Below are 15,622 nucleotides of genomic sequence, written 5' to 3'. Positions count from 1 at the left end.
ATTTAAATGGAAGAAACAAAAAGTATTACGGCTGTAATGACAATATTGTTTTACAAGGTATGATTACTATTACAATACCCATGTGACACTTGCAAAATGAGAGACAACGTTTATCTAGCTTTCAGAAAAAGCATACTGTAAAGCCATTATGTAAGAACAGAACGACAAACTTCGCTACTGCATGTAAATATCAATACAGCCCAGCATGTGTAGTCCTCTTGCATGCAAGGATGACTGTGGCAGACACTTCTTTTCTCACCAAGAAATACTATCTGCATGTCTGATTAAAACTGAAGTTAACATTTGAGCCTGAAGATGTGCTCCTCCCACACAATTACACTATCCTGAGTTTCCTCGGGATATCGGGCTCAAGAACCCGTCCACAGAACAGGATGCTTTGCTGCAATGTAGAACTCAACTGTTCAAAAGTTAAATGAGGGAACTCACTGCTGTGTATTGAAGACTCTTACCTTGTATACAGTTCCAAAGGCTCCAGAGCCAAGAACCTTGACTCGTTTCAACTCAGTTTCCTTCAGGATACGAAGCTGTGCTTGGTTGGGTGCTGTGCCACTTGGAGTCAAGGGTTCCACAAGCTATGAAGGAAGATCCAACAGTCTTAAATATTTGAACATGTGAAGACCCATCAGAAGTTTATACTGAAAACAACCAATCCAACTAAACACTGGGAATAAGAGAGTGGTGACGTCTATTGACCTGTCAACTTGCGGAGGGATTTCTCACCTTTAAAAGTAAATGAGCAATGCTAAGAAACCAAGAGACCCGATAAAGAAAATCCTCATTCAACATATAATAATTTCCACCAGGAACTGCATGATGGAATTATGAACTGGAAATTGAATTGGTGTCACAATAACACGCCCAAGGACTTTTGCTAATGGAGGCAGTATAAATATTTTCTACATGACAGAAATACAGCATTTATTATCAGTGCACCACATTCTATTTTTGCCCATTTTAGTGGCTTTTAAGTTGGCCATATTTCTTTTTAATAGCCCTGACTTAATGGCTCATCACGTTCTTATTCTGTTTAGGGGAAGGGATTATTTTTCTGAACTTCTGTTATACCACACAGGAGGACGGCTTTAAGGAGAAAAGATCTTATAGCAGACCGCTAATTTATAACAGCCACTAATTTACTGCAAAAAAGGCACAATTAAACAATTTCCTCAATACATCTCAAGAAACTTTGTAAATGAGCCACAATGGCACATTCAGTTAAAAATGCTCTCAGATCTCAATGTTATGTCATCTCTGTAAGAAAAAAAATGCTGCTTTAAAAATAAATTAAAAATACATGAAAAGGACAATACTCTAAACAATGAAGAATAGTCTGTTCCTTTACAGGATGAGGAAAATAATTCAGGGCTACTCCTACTCAAATTGGTTTGAAACCACTGCAGTATTTCAAAGTTGTCTGCTTACAAGGCTAAATGCACCATGCTCTGCAGTTTGAGAACTACTTTGCGCGTCATGAACTACTTAATTAGTTGACTAGACTGTTTTGGTCCAGGTAAAAAATACCAGTACCTGGAAATTATGTAACAAAACCAAACAGCAACAAGTCAGGTTATCACAGAAATAATTTGTAAGCTGTAACTGGAGTAATTTCTCTTTTCTCCTTGCCACTTTAGATGTCCAGTATTTACATGGTGAAAGAAAGAAGCTTTATTGTATAAGAAAAGTAGATAGACTGGCGTACGCTTCTGTTTTTTCAGTTTGTGAAGGGTGAAAACAGCTCCTGTGCCACAGTCCACCAACACTGGTATCAGGGAGAAGTGTTGTTGGCGTCTAAAAAAATACTTGTACAGTTTTACTGAGAATGATCTACAGAAAGAATAGGTCTTTTACAGCCTCCAGCTAGAAATAGAGACTTTAACTGAAGCTATAGTTGCTTGTGTGTTTATCTCAAGATGCTCCTGATTTAATCTTCAGTTTCTAAGCCAAGACAACAACTTCCCCCCATGTTCAGTAGGAGACCTTGGTCCCTCAGGAACTGCTGTCAGCATAGGTTTTGTCTGACCAAATGGAGAATAAGACCTGGACTTCAAAGCCAATGCTTCTCAAATACAATGAAAGCTACCTGCTTAAAATCATTTATGATTAAGTAGGGGCTGATACAATGACAAGATTTATGTATCTAAAGGCAGTGAGTATTGTTAAGCTTTCTATACAACTGAGCAGTATTTAACGAGCAACACAAATTCTAGCCAAGCATAAAGATACTTAGGCAAACAGACTGGAGATGCATAAATCATTTGCTCCCAGGGTCTACAGTGAAGATGAGTGGGAGCAGGACCCTTGGAACAGAACGGAAAACAGCATTGTTAACAAAGCCTTATCAAAGAATCACTAGCTAACAGTATTCCCAAGCTTTATTATCTTGCAACGGGGACTCTAATTTAAAAATATTATCAATTGCAAAGTGTCTCAAGTATAGGACTGAGGAGATGGTAGTAATCACCCTTGCTGTAGCTGGTAAGATACAGATTGAATGTTATGTTTAAATACACTTCCTAGATTGCCCTCTCCACTACCGGCATTTCAATGAGCACGATGGAGCGGGCACAGCACTCTGTCCTATAGTTCCACTACATATTTTTTGCCAGTAGAACGGTGAACTTCATTTGGTTAAGCTCTGGCAAATACCATGGCTTAATAAAATACATTATTATTACTGATCATGACTACAGGCTTTGACAAAATCTGGACTACAAAGGCAATGTAGGCACTAGGAACAACAATAAGTGGCAATCTCTGCATTTAAGCATTCCTGATGAGCTTAAGTTTGCATCAGAGCTTGCTGAAGGAACTTACTTCAGCCTTCAAAGCTGACCTCGACATGCACCGGTAATATTTAAGCATGAGAACTGCTAAATATACTGATGAACTGGGAGAGCAGTTCAGTTGAGAGCAGGGTGGGAGTTCAAAAATCTGGTGAAACATGACTTCATGATCATGCAGATCTTTTCTGGTCTTCAGACGCCATGAATCTATACATGTACAGAAAACTAGTATCTTGAAATAGCTTCATTCATTCCATCAGTTTAGTCCTGCAGAAGTTAGCAAAAGGATTTCTACAGACCTCTCTGGTAACTAGATTGAAGACTTGAACATCTTTTACATTAAAGTGGAACAGCTCTGCCTATCTTTTCAAATATTCTGTGAGAAGCATGCTCTCACCTCAGTCTCCAGGAATCTTCGCAATGCTCTCTTCTTTTTAATGCTTTTGCGCCGAACATACACGGCAAATGTCAGACCCACAATGACGACAATGAAGAGGCCACCAATAACTCCCGCAGCAATCAGAGGGGTTCTAGCAATCAGAATCAGAGTATTTTTAGGTAGAGGGAGAGACCAAAGAATGGTTGGGTACGTAAAACATAATTAAAAAAAAAAAAAAAAAGCTTATTAACTGTCTTATGACCAGAATTTCTAAATCAGTCCAAATGGGAAGTCAGGGGAAACACATTAACATATGGTATGACTTTTCTGGTTTTTAATCAATATACCAATTCTACATTTTTCAGACCACCATGCACATGTGAGGAGTCGTGTGGACAAGGAGACACAACATGCACTTTGATGGCAAACGCAAAACTGCAATGGCAAAATGAGGATACAGGTATCTGCAGTTTTCCTGCAAAAGCTTTAACTATGCTTACTCTTTGGCTCCACCTAGATCAACTCATGGGCTTCTGTATTCAGAGCAAAACAAACTAATGAAAAATTCCCGAACTATCAATAAGATGTGCCTTCCTGGGTATGAAGTGAGAGGCAACTTCAAACATGGTGTTTCATAGACAAATCTGGAGGCATCATGCTTGTACATCTTCCTCAAGTGGAGGATATTATATATGACCAATGTAATTCATGGTTAGAACCATGCACCCTCTTGGAACTCCTGGTTCATTACTATTATACACAAATATTTTGGTCAGGGATTATGGTTGCACTCATTTGTTTTTGCTGTGGCTTTTCAGCACAGCCAAATCCCAGACCAGAAGTCTGGTGTGTTGGAGCCAAAAAACTCCTGTGAACAATGCCAAGTGAGTGTCAGCTTTTGCACAAGACCTGTTGTCCCTCCCACTATTCCTGTGACTCCGTTCAGCTTTCCAGGCTCTTGAGCAGCATGAGCCACAATTACTAATTTGTTCTTCCATAGTGATAAGAGATAGTAGGCTTGCATCGCAGTAGATACCATACAAGGAAAAACCAAAATTACTGTCTCAGAGAGTCACGCCATTTGACTTGGGTTCCTGTAGCTGGAGATCGCCTACACAGTTAGTGGAGAGAAGCAGGCTCCCTCCAAAGAAAAAGTCAAAGCAATAGGTGCTCTGACTCGGTTTTCTCTCTCTCTCTCCCTGCTCTGTCTCTAAAGGGTGGGTAGCAGCCTCCAAACCAAAACCTTAGATTAGGCATTTTCACAGAATACCAATGACTTACTAGTATAAACACACCCACAGCATTTAACATCCCTCCAACAATGGCTGGACAGTAAAAGATGGATAAAAAAAGACAGCATGACAAATGCAGAGTATAAATGGTGCCCAACCCACTGCCTGGTAAGTACAGAAAACAGGTTAACCATTGTCAGGATTCTGGAAATATCCCTGCTATGCTTTAACAGCCTTCCTTGATTATGTCTGAATGATGATGAAAGATACATTATGGCCTATTAATAAAAAAAATACCACACAGCTATTGAAAATTTACAGGAGTTTCCCACAGAAATAGTAAATTGATTTATCTGACTGTTTATTCTTCTTTTCATGCCCTACCACAAAGCTGAGCAGTGGGAAGCAGTGCCATCTAACCTGGTTTGGTATATTAAGGTGTGTCTACATTACCACTGAGTACCATTTTGAAGCCCATCTCTAAACTGTCCAATCTGTCCCTTGTCACTGCAGTTTGGTTCAGAGAGGTCTCAGAGCACACAACCTGGATTCATTTCAGATACCAACCAGAAGATATGTTTCTGGAGTGCACCTAACGTGCTCCAACCTCTAACTGGCATTAAGGTCCACAGGATCAAACTACAGCTAACCCAAACAAAAATCCCTTGCAGCAAACATAGCCTAGATATTGGGACCATTACCTATTTCATCCTTCAGATCCAATCCTACTGTGTCACTCGCTTCATGTTTACAGAGACAAAGCCTCATACTCCCACATCTAGTATTAAAGCACCGTGTTTCAAGCACCACTAGCATGTTTGCCCAGGGAAAACATTAACATTACACAACTCTGTAAGGCCTATTATAGTTCAAAGACTTTACGATGGAAACCATAAAGCCTGCAAATAAAGGAAACTGAATGTTGTCTGGCTATGAAATGGATTATGATGTTTGGGAAATGCAAGTCCAGTACCACCTACTCCTCAGGCAGACACTCCTCCTTCATCTAGTCTGGCCTTATGACACATTCCCCCTTCTAATCTTATTAGTTACTCTGCTGATGTTGAGCGCAGACCTCAGATTAATGGACCTGGCATACCCACCCAAAACAACGCTCCTCTTCATTTGCCTGTGCTTTCCATGATGCTGAGGCAAGACACTCTTTAATAGGCAATTATGAAAAACACTGGACATCAAACGACTTCTATGGAGCTAGTACTGACTAATGTCCTTGAGCAGAGAATTTATTTTTTTTTTCTGCTGTATGAACAATCACATAATTTTTAACAAACACCACCAAACCACAGACTGACAAAACAGGCAGGAGATCTCTCTGCTTTAAAGTGCATATTAAGAACTGTCATAACAGCTGTCAAAATAAATAAGAGTTTTTATGGTACTGTGTACACTAAAAATGGTCCAAACAATATTTACATGATAGACCATAATAAAGAAATGGTTCCAAAGGAGACATAATGACTAGTGAAGAAAATAAAACGAAGTTACAAATTCCTTACAGCCCTTTTATTGAGTACAGGGGTTCAAAATGAATGTTTATGATCCATTGTGTCAACTGTCATTGACTTTAAAAGAAAGTCATCATCATTTTTAGGAGTGAATTGAAAAAAAGGAAATAATTTCCAGAACTTCACCAAACAAGCATTTAGTCATTAATATGCTAAATATGCTGTAATTGCATGTTATATCTGAATTTTCAGGAAGTACCATCTAAACGCACTATTAAGCAAGCTTAAACAGGGAGTGTAAGAGGAATAATATAACACGTGAGGGAAAAAACATATTTAAATGCTAAACAAATAACTATAATGCAGAAAAAGTTTTATTTTGAACTTCAAATAGTGATCAGCTTCCTTCACTCCTAAGTCCACTATCCTCGCATAAAAATCATGACAGACACAAACATCAGACCTAAACGGACGCGATTGTATACCGTACAGCTTCTCCTCACTCTGCTACTGAGCTAAGCCCCAAAGTCAACAATCATGTGTTTTATTTGCTACAATACCAAACGACAAGTCACTGCCTTCAGTGCTTTCTGGTATCATCAGTGCACTTCATTGTTCTTTCCAACCACATGTAGATTATTTTCTAAATCCAGCTTTCCGGGTGTCACCTACCTCATCTGGGTTATTTTTACTCATGTTCATTAGGCTGAGTTTGCTTTTCTATCTATTCTGCTAACATCTGCAAGTTTCCTGTATCATTTCTCTACTGTTTTCATGTTTGCAGTGTCTTATATTTAATACCCCGGTGTATTTCATTAACATGCTGTTTACCTTTCTTTTGCATAATTGTTAAGGTTGTTTAACATGGATCCCTGCATGGTGGTGGTGATCAGTGATGCTGCTGAAGACACGAAACCCTTCTCCCATTTTGTTTTTTTAATCCAATTCTTTCTTTGCATATGCACCTAACCAACAGTTCAGCTTCACATACAGCTGGACACACAAATCTCATCTTTAGTGGCATTAAGGGCTTAATCCACTTACATTTTTGTTACGTTACTATCCCACAACCACCTCTATGAATGCAATTCGCTGCATTTGCCAACCTCAGACTACTGCCCACTTAAAACTAATTCCATGAAAGTTAACAGGAGCAATATTGATGCAGAGACAAAAATTCCAACATCAAAAAAAATCTCATTTTGTTAAAGTAATTTTTAAAAGCACGGAGGCCCCATTTCTCTGTTGGGGCTCAGCAAGGAGGCTAAAGTCAAGCAAAGACAGGTAGATCCATGTCAGTCCTGCCTGTCCAGCATAAACAACGGACAGCCAAAAGTCGTTCCCAGCTCCCATTTCTTTCAGCTCCACCACAAACCCACCAACATGAAACTCCTGATATAGCCAGTACTTTCCTTTACACACTGAAAATCTGCCCCAGAGGATGAAAACTGCTAGGTGTTTCTGGACTTTAATGCTCATCAAAACAGACTTAGCAGTGCAAGAAATATGGCCCTGAATCATAACTCTGACCCATATAATTAATTTGCTATCCCCCACCCCTCCCTCAGCTGAAGACAGAATACCCAATTAATGATTAGAAATGTCAGCAGCAGGGGAGACAGTGGGAGGGAAAAAAAATCACAACATGTGAAAATCCTGCCTTTTAAACTGGAAACTCTATCTGTGGCTAAAAGTTGAAAGTAAGATTCTAGTATTCCCTTAGGAGAAATGAATAATATATATTTCTTTTAGAATGTGTGCTGTGTTTTCGTATTTAGAAGCATGTAACACGCGCTCCCACACACCAGAACTGAGACAAAAATTTCAGAGTTAGCATTCCAAGATGGACAAGGATGCTCAACAGGGGGGCACGTATTCCATCCACTCCAAAACATCAAAACATGTCCAATTCCCACAGTGCTTTGAGACCAGGTATTAAAGCCTAATTACTGATTTAAATGAGTACACGGTCTCATACTCCTGACTGGAGAGTGCAGCAGAAGGGGGAAAGGAAATAGAACTGTGGCCCATGGACTAAAGCTGAGAAAGAACACCTGTTTTTTAACTTTGGCATTAACCCACCTAATAGGATATGTAAATAAATTGAGCTTTAAGGCCGGGCTGGTAGAGGGCTTTAAGTTCCTGCCTCAACCTTCTCCACCTTCCCCTCCTTTGAGTTTTATCTACATATCCAAACAGGATTCATTACAACCTTAAATATTTACTAAGTCGTTGTTTCTTGTAAATTTTGGTTATCAAGGTATTATTTTTTCCTGATGGACAATTCACACGTTCTGCATTCCTCACCCCTTCCACCAACTTTGGCCAACTTTGAAGCTGCGCTTTCAGAGATCTAATGGATTCTGCTAATCCTGGAATGATAATCTATTTAAAATATACAAGATAAACAACCAGACTGGGAAGCAAATCTGTGTATGTTTTAATAGCTTCTCTCTGCTGTGCAGCACTCCCTTGGCAGACCTCTACAACCACAACTTCCAGAGTGGCTGGTGTTCACGAAACAGTACTCCCTGGGGGTGGGAAGAATTTATCTAATGTTCTTCACATGCTTTATATTTTTCTTTTTCACGAACAAGGCTCCCTTCCCCCTTTTTCCACCTAATCTGAGGGTGTTGGGACACTGACAAATGTTACCATTTATGTACAGACTAGGAGATTTTACCATGCATAAACACAAATTTTAACTGACAGCTAATCTCGCAATTACTACCAATTCCACATTTAATCTAGATATGGGCAAACTGCATTTCATTGTACTGTCACCTAGCTGTAGCTAAACTCTGGTGGCAGGTACTTCTAGCCACAACTTTTCAATATGCGAAACGACCATGATGTTGCAGTCTATGTCTGGGTCCATTCAGCAGTTAAACATCAAGCACTGTTTTCACTTGGACAAGGCTAATGCTGACAGACAGGTATCTACAGTCAAAACTGCTTTTTCCTTGCTCACACTGGTTCCTATATTTCTTCCTATATAAGCCTTCCTCGAGTAAGTATTTAAGGACATTTCTAGATCACTATAATCAAGTTATCCGTACGCTCAATGTTTTTTCACCGGCTTTGCCAAATGAGAAGAATATATACAGAACAGAGACTTGCAGTCTCTAACTGACAGTGTACACCCCTTCCTCCTCTAGTATACCAGTAACCAAGATGTGCTGCTGAGAGCAACTATGCTGTTAGGATACATCAAAATGTTTAACATACTGTGACATTTACTGAAGGTTTGCACATATTTTGGCTATTAGAGTGTTTACTGAAAACAAAACACCAAGATGCAAACAAATCTATTATGTGCATTCCTTAAACTGTAAAAGTGTGTCCTACTCATGCCTTTTTTTTTTTTTTTAAAAGGTAGGATTTCTCATTTCACTCATCAAAATAAATGAGTTCAAATCTATACTTAATATTTTTTCTTTCAAAGTGAATATAACCTAGAATTCTAGATATTAATATGTACGGATTATAAATTCATGACATCTTTATTATCATTAAGCATATACAGTGCACAATGGATTTCTTTAAAACTAGTTTTAAATCTGAATGGCATAATTTAGGAGAACCACCACATTTCTGTTATGTTTTCACCATAAATTACTAAGAACTCTCAATTTTAACTCCTTGTTAATACAGTTGACTGGGAACAAATACTGAAATCTCTGGGATTACAGTATCAATATGGAGGCTTTTGATGGGCTTCTCTCCCTATAAAACTGAAAAGCCCATCTGACATCTCTTGCACCCCTGGAATTTTTAGGCTGAGATTTTACTCTTCTGCCACAACGTAAAAAAGGTATGCTATTGTTAAGAACTTGCACAGTGACTTTGTTTTGAGGCTTGTGCTTTAAGCAAACAGATTAACATTCCTCATAGAATATGCCAAGTCAGGCCCCATATAATGTAGACTGATTTATCTGTGACAGAAAGCCAGTTAAATCCACTGGATTGGACCCACAGGTGAAGCCAGTTCATCAAGAACAATCCTCTTTATAAACTTGTCATATTTCCCATTTTCTTTGGGAAGAGTAATATTTTGCATTAAATAACGAAAACTAGACCTGTAATGACGGTGGGCACTGATGGACTGATCTGAAACGAAAACCATCAACATTAGCTCAAAGAGTTTCTCTCTGCATAAGGCATTCCTGTTAGAAGCAATAAACTCAGCCTGCTTCTCTGCAACCAGTTGCAGTCAACTGGCTCTACGACAATGCCTGTGTACATGAAATTATTAATAACAAAACATGCTTTTCTCAAATAGAAACATAAAGCGCATTTTCCTGTATGACATTATATGCTGAAAGACTACTTTGTCTGGTGGCACTGCTTTCTATTCATTAACTGTCAAATCCAAAAGTACCACAGAGCAGTGCAGTTGGAGGCAGAAAGCGTTACATCACTTGGGGAGCTAGAGAAATACAAGGTAGTGCCCATATTAAATCAGTAGGTAGCCAAAACATTCAATGGGAGCTGGGTCATACAGAGAATATAAATCCTAGCATAAAACTGGCCACTGAAACTGGGCAGGAACATTCCTTCACTCTGCAACATGTGTTCAGGGCAGATTTTTATAACATTTTCTTCATTGCTACATTTTGGATTCTATTACCTGTTCTAGCAGACATGGGCAGGCCAATTACCTTCACCCTACATCCTGTACAACTTCTCAAGCAGAAGGCTGAACTTGAGCCTAAATGGCTCAGAAATTATTTCAACCTGCCCTCAGCTTTGCTGCAGCAGTGACTGTACAGATGAGTGAATACTGCAGTCAGTATTAATGGGAATTCATTAACATTTCAGGTGGCAGCTTGATTCAGTCTAATGCATGCAGGTTTTTTTTCCTGTACAGTTAACAATTATGTAGATAGGTGTATGCTCCAGAGTTTGGAAAAACAATTAGGTCTCTGAGGACATGTAGTCGTGATGAATTAGACACTCACTACTTTGTTGTCTAAAATTTTGGTACCCAATAGTTGGTACAGGACACGGAGGGAAATTCAGTTCAGTGGGGTGATAAATCAAACCATAAAGAATAGAAAACAGGAAGGAATGTTTGGGAGTATTTTAAATAACCAACAGGAGGAAACCTGTTTGAATATTGTGCTCTTCCTTCTGCTATGTTTTTTAAACACTTTCCAAATTCTACTGGTGGAAAGTGCTTGTAATTCACTTAAGTTCCAGCTAAGTGTTTGTTGAAATTGAGCTATTCAACATAGAAAATATCCAAACCTGTACATGACTTCGCAAAATCTTGCCTGTAGGACTGCACAGGTGCTTGCCTACCTTAAAGGAGCTGCGAGAGGAAAGTTTCTCTACCCCCTGCCCTTCATCTTTAATTTACTTCGCAAATCACATTTCTTTTGAAAATGCATTGATGTCTCTTACTATACTTGCCCCTATTAACTGCTTTTTGGAATGCCAGTCTTTCCTGAGAGGAATCATTCAGAAGATTTAAGGAGCACAAAGCTGATTTTTTTGTCTAAGTGGTTGTGAACACTCCACCGTTTCCTGTTAGAGCTTTCACAAGTCTCAGAAGTACTTCACAGCAGGGAACCTTCAAGGACTGTATTTGGAGACCAAGCCTGAGAGTCTGTCCCAGATTCCCTCCTTCTGAAGTCTTCATGACTTTATGTTTCTCCTTTGTGAGACCAGATTCTGTACATTAAAGAGAGTCCTAACTTCCATCAGACCAGTTCTGGTCCAGCTCTGCAACTGCACTCCCATGAGCCATGTCAACAAGGTGAACGAGCCTCTTCATTACGTCAGTGAGCGATCAGATAAAGTTCAGTACTGGACACTGGCAGAGGGGGGAAAAATAACCCCATCAAAACAAAATGAGACATGATAAACTGATGAGAACAGAACTGTCACACTATGTTCCTGATCTCCAAGTTTCTTGCCATTTCCAATTATTTGTTTTGTGACAAATGTAGAGCTTACATGGGTTTCAGCTGAGGTTTTTTTAACAAGTGGTGGCATTAAAGCATCTTTTGGACCTATGTTTAGGATTAAAGCGCATGGAGGATTTGTAGAAGAATGTGTTCTGAAATATGCACCCGTATATTGTGCATGTATTACATACAGATAGATATGTGATTAAAAAAATTTCCTTTAAAGTTTAAATCAAAATAGTAACATTTCAAAATAGTAACACCTCATTCTGTACTGGTATAAATATATATATAAATATAGCATTTGAGACATTTATTAGAATACTAGTAATGGCCTCGGTGCTGTTAACTTCAACATACATTTTAGCTACTCCTCATTGGAGTTCTAAATATGCAGAATTTATCTTTGTGGAGCACAGCAGGGAATAAATGTGGCCACTAGTCATAAATATTGAGGAAAATCCAAGGCAGGTAAAGAGCAGGGTATAAGGAATTTATTTCTCAGTATGCCTGATGCTGCTTTCAGATTTATCACTATTATTTTCCAAGAATAGCAGTCTGTCTAAATGCTTTACACAAATTATATCAATTATTAGAAAATCCCATTTGATTATGGGGAAGAAGTCACATAAAATTGAGATCCTCCTTCTGACACAAGGCTTATACAGGATCATCTCCTACACCACAATATGCCCAAAAATTCCTTTATGTCATCCTTATGTCAGTCATCTCCCAGTAGTTCTTATATTACCAAGTGGAGCAGAGAGGAACTCTGGTGTATCTTGCAACTCCTAATTCTAGTCATCATCCCATTGCCAGCATTTCCCCAAAGGCCGTTCAGAAAAAAAAAATTCAACTTAGAAGCTCTGAACCCACCCACCTTCACTCCTCTCCTCTGTATCCATAGCCACCCAAAGGAATCTATTTCACTTCTCTGGCTGTAAAGGGAGCCAAGGGAAACCAGTCGTCGTGAATATTATCCTCATCTTCTATTCTCAGCTCTACCAATGATTTTTTTTGTGTCTATGTACACAGCAACCTCCTATCATCTTGATAGTCACAGATGTGACTTGATTAGAAAAACAGCTTGTGTCCATGGTGAGGATACTGCTCAGAGTAACCTACAGTCTACAACAGCTGTTTTATTATGATTATTTTGCAGTACAGTATGGCCCACATAAAGGCAAATGATAATTTAGTAAAACAGCTCTTCCTTCTCCCAAATTTCAGAACATTCCAGAATTTATTGCAGATACCACCTTATCTATGCATCTTCCAAATGTTAAAAATACTCCTAATAGCTGCTAAAGTCTCAGAACAGAGCAAGCCAAGCATCTGGGGAAACAGTGATCCAGCTTAAAAATCTCTTTTTCCTTTTTCAGTAACAAACCCCTCCCTTTCCCTCACCCCGTCACCAAACCCCCAAAGCTAAGTACCAGCCTCTCAAACAGGCGGTGGATCCTGCTGACTTTCCGTGCCTCTTTGGTTTCTGAAGCTTATTAGGGCTTAAGAAAACAAGGAAGGAGAAGGCTCAGACATCTTTTTTTCCAGTTTCTATCATAACAGAGAGAGGGAAGAGGAATTACATCTCATCCCACTTCAAAAATATATGTATTTGAAGTATTTAAGTGAGAAAAGTACAAAAAGGTTGATGAAACCAGCTAGAGAGGAGACACACAAACATACTGCTATGGGTTTTTGCTTGATTTCTTTGTAATTGCCTTTTTCTCACTGGAATTTTCCCGGAAAGGGAAAGAGCTCCCTTAGTTTAAAAATCTGTTGATTAAAAGAGGACTCAAAACTCCCCAAAGTTTGGAAATTGGAGCCTGATGCACTGGTTGATCCAGGAAATCAAAGAGGAGAGAGTTCACATAAAGCTGAAGCGTTGAGACAGCACTGAACTTTGCCTGCATCCAAGTCATTTACATGCAGAGGATATCACTGCCACAAGGGAAGGAAAAACATATCTACAGGAGATGGGACTATTTTAAAGCTAGAATATTATCTCTTCAATCTGTTCTTTGTCTATTATCCTCACTGTGGTTAAGACTATGCATATTAACAACCAGTAGTCCATTTTTAATGCAGAACTACTTTTAACTTCCCCCCCCGCCCCCCTACATCAGACTGTGAGGGGCAGGGAGAGAGGTAATTTATTTCTGAGATTTACACATTTTCTTTAAGGAAGGTTATTCAATCAAACAAAACAACGCTCACTGATACAGAATCCCCTGAAATGAACCGAAAATTTCACGATGGCCTATTCTAGCCTTCTGGGAACTTAGATCAGTTTGGCCACTGCCACAGTGGTGAATTGCCCAACTAGAATTACTCTTCTTCCCTCCAGTCTGCCAGGTCATCCCTATTTCTTTGCTTCTAACCAACCAATGCACAGGATCTGTATGTCATGCTCTATGCTCCCAGCATTATATTCAGAGTAATTTGCAGATTACCATGCTATATTGCCAAAAGTAGGGATCCAGTGTCTTATCTCCTCTTCAGCATGACCTGGAAGACTATACTCAGCAATACTGACATCAAAAGCCTACAGATTCTTATTTGGCTGAACCTTAACAGCATTAACAGGAGCAAAACAGTGACAAATACTTAAAAACACCTCCTTTGTCCTTTGCTTTACTTCTACTCTTCCACTGTCACCTCTTCACTCACGTTATGTTGCTTTACAGCTTCTGTGCCTTCTACGAAATATCTGTGCTACTCTAATTTCAGTGGCCTATCTAAACATCACCAGGTTTACTACAAGTAGACAGCTATGAGTTAAAATGGTACAGTGGGTAAAATAAGAACATGTAATGAAAATCCATGCGTGCATTTTAAGAGGCAAGTAACACCTTGATGTATTGCTCAAATGGCCTGTGTTTCTAATGGACAGACTATTTCACAGGCAGGGTATTGGAAGTCTAAGAGAAATTATTTAAGGAAACAGTTCACACTTCTTTAAAGGTTGAATGTATTTCAGATAATTTTCCTGCAAGTACTACCAGAAAAAACTTTATATAATTTACAAATCAGGAATTACATCATGACTGGACCATATTTAACCAAAGTTTGGCCTTTGTCTGGATTACAAGGTTGAATTTGTTCTCAAATTTATGCATAAACGCCACAACTCTCAGGATGAGGGATTACCAGCTCTGTTGAGAGATGTACCAGAGCAGGCAAATACACAGTAAACGCCTCACAACGCCAATGAAAAGCTCAGTCAGAACTGGTCAGCATCTGTTTTTCACATTATCCTACAATCTTTCCTTGCCTGTTTGATCATTTGCTCAATCTCAGATAACTACAGAAATTATTTGCTTTATCTTCTATTGATTAAACATCCAACATGACTACTGAAGAGGCTGATCACAAGGGTGTGAAGATAGTGTCATTAAAAATTTACATCAGATTGAAGAAAAGCATGAAAGTTTTTTACAAAAGTACTGTCATCCCAAAACAAAACTTCACTTTCACTTTGTTTACCTATAAATAAACCCAATATCCACTATCTAGATACCACGCTTTCTAAAACTTCATGCAACCAAAGACACAGCTTTACCAAAGCATCTTCCAAGGAAGGGAAAGCTAGTAAAAAGAGGGAGAGTGGAAAAAACAAAACAAAACCAAACCACCAACAGAAAAAAGGAGAACAAAAGGAAGAGTTTGCACTGCAGAAGATTATAAGATGCTTAGTATCTCACTAGCATCTAAGGCTTAGAAAACCTTATAGAGATGGACAAACTAGACCTTCAAATGTATGTCATTAGCAGAGAAACTCAGTCATAGGAAACAATTTTCCTTCAGTCAGTAAGACATCAAATAAAAT

The 15,622-nt window shown here is 38.9% G+C and overlaps 1 protein-coding gene across 7 annotated transcripts in view; it reads right to left on the bottom strand.

Annotated features, from left to right (window-relative positions):
- ERBB4 (erb-b2 receptor tyrosine kinase 4) overlaps nt 1–15,622 on the bottom strand; it is a 624,902-nt gene that overhangs the window by 119,516 nt on the left and 489,764 nt on the right. For all 7 annotated transcript variants that reach the window (XM_075756027.1, XM_075756030.1, XM_075756032.1 and 4 more), the window contains exons 17-18: nt 3,202–3,334; nt 471–593 (exon numbers count right to left, since the gene is read on the bottom strand). In XM_075756027.1, coding sequence (XP_075612142.1) covers nt 471–593; nt 3,202–3,334 — 256 coding nt within the window. The remainder of the gene's footprint in view (nt 1–470; nt 594–3,201; nt 3,335–15,622) is intronic.

The sequence above is a fragment of the Balearica regulorum genome, chromosome 6 (assembly GCF_011004875.1).
Source record: "Balearica regulorum gibbericeps isolate bBalReg1 chromosome 6, bBalReg1.pri, whole genome shotgun sequence".
NCBI lineage: Eukaryota > Metazoa > Chordata > Aves > Gruiformes > Gruidae > Balearica > Balearica regulorum.
The sequence above is the reverse complement of the archived record's forward strand: the minus strand, read 5'-3'. Positions and strand labels throughout refer to the sequence as shown.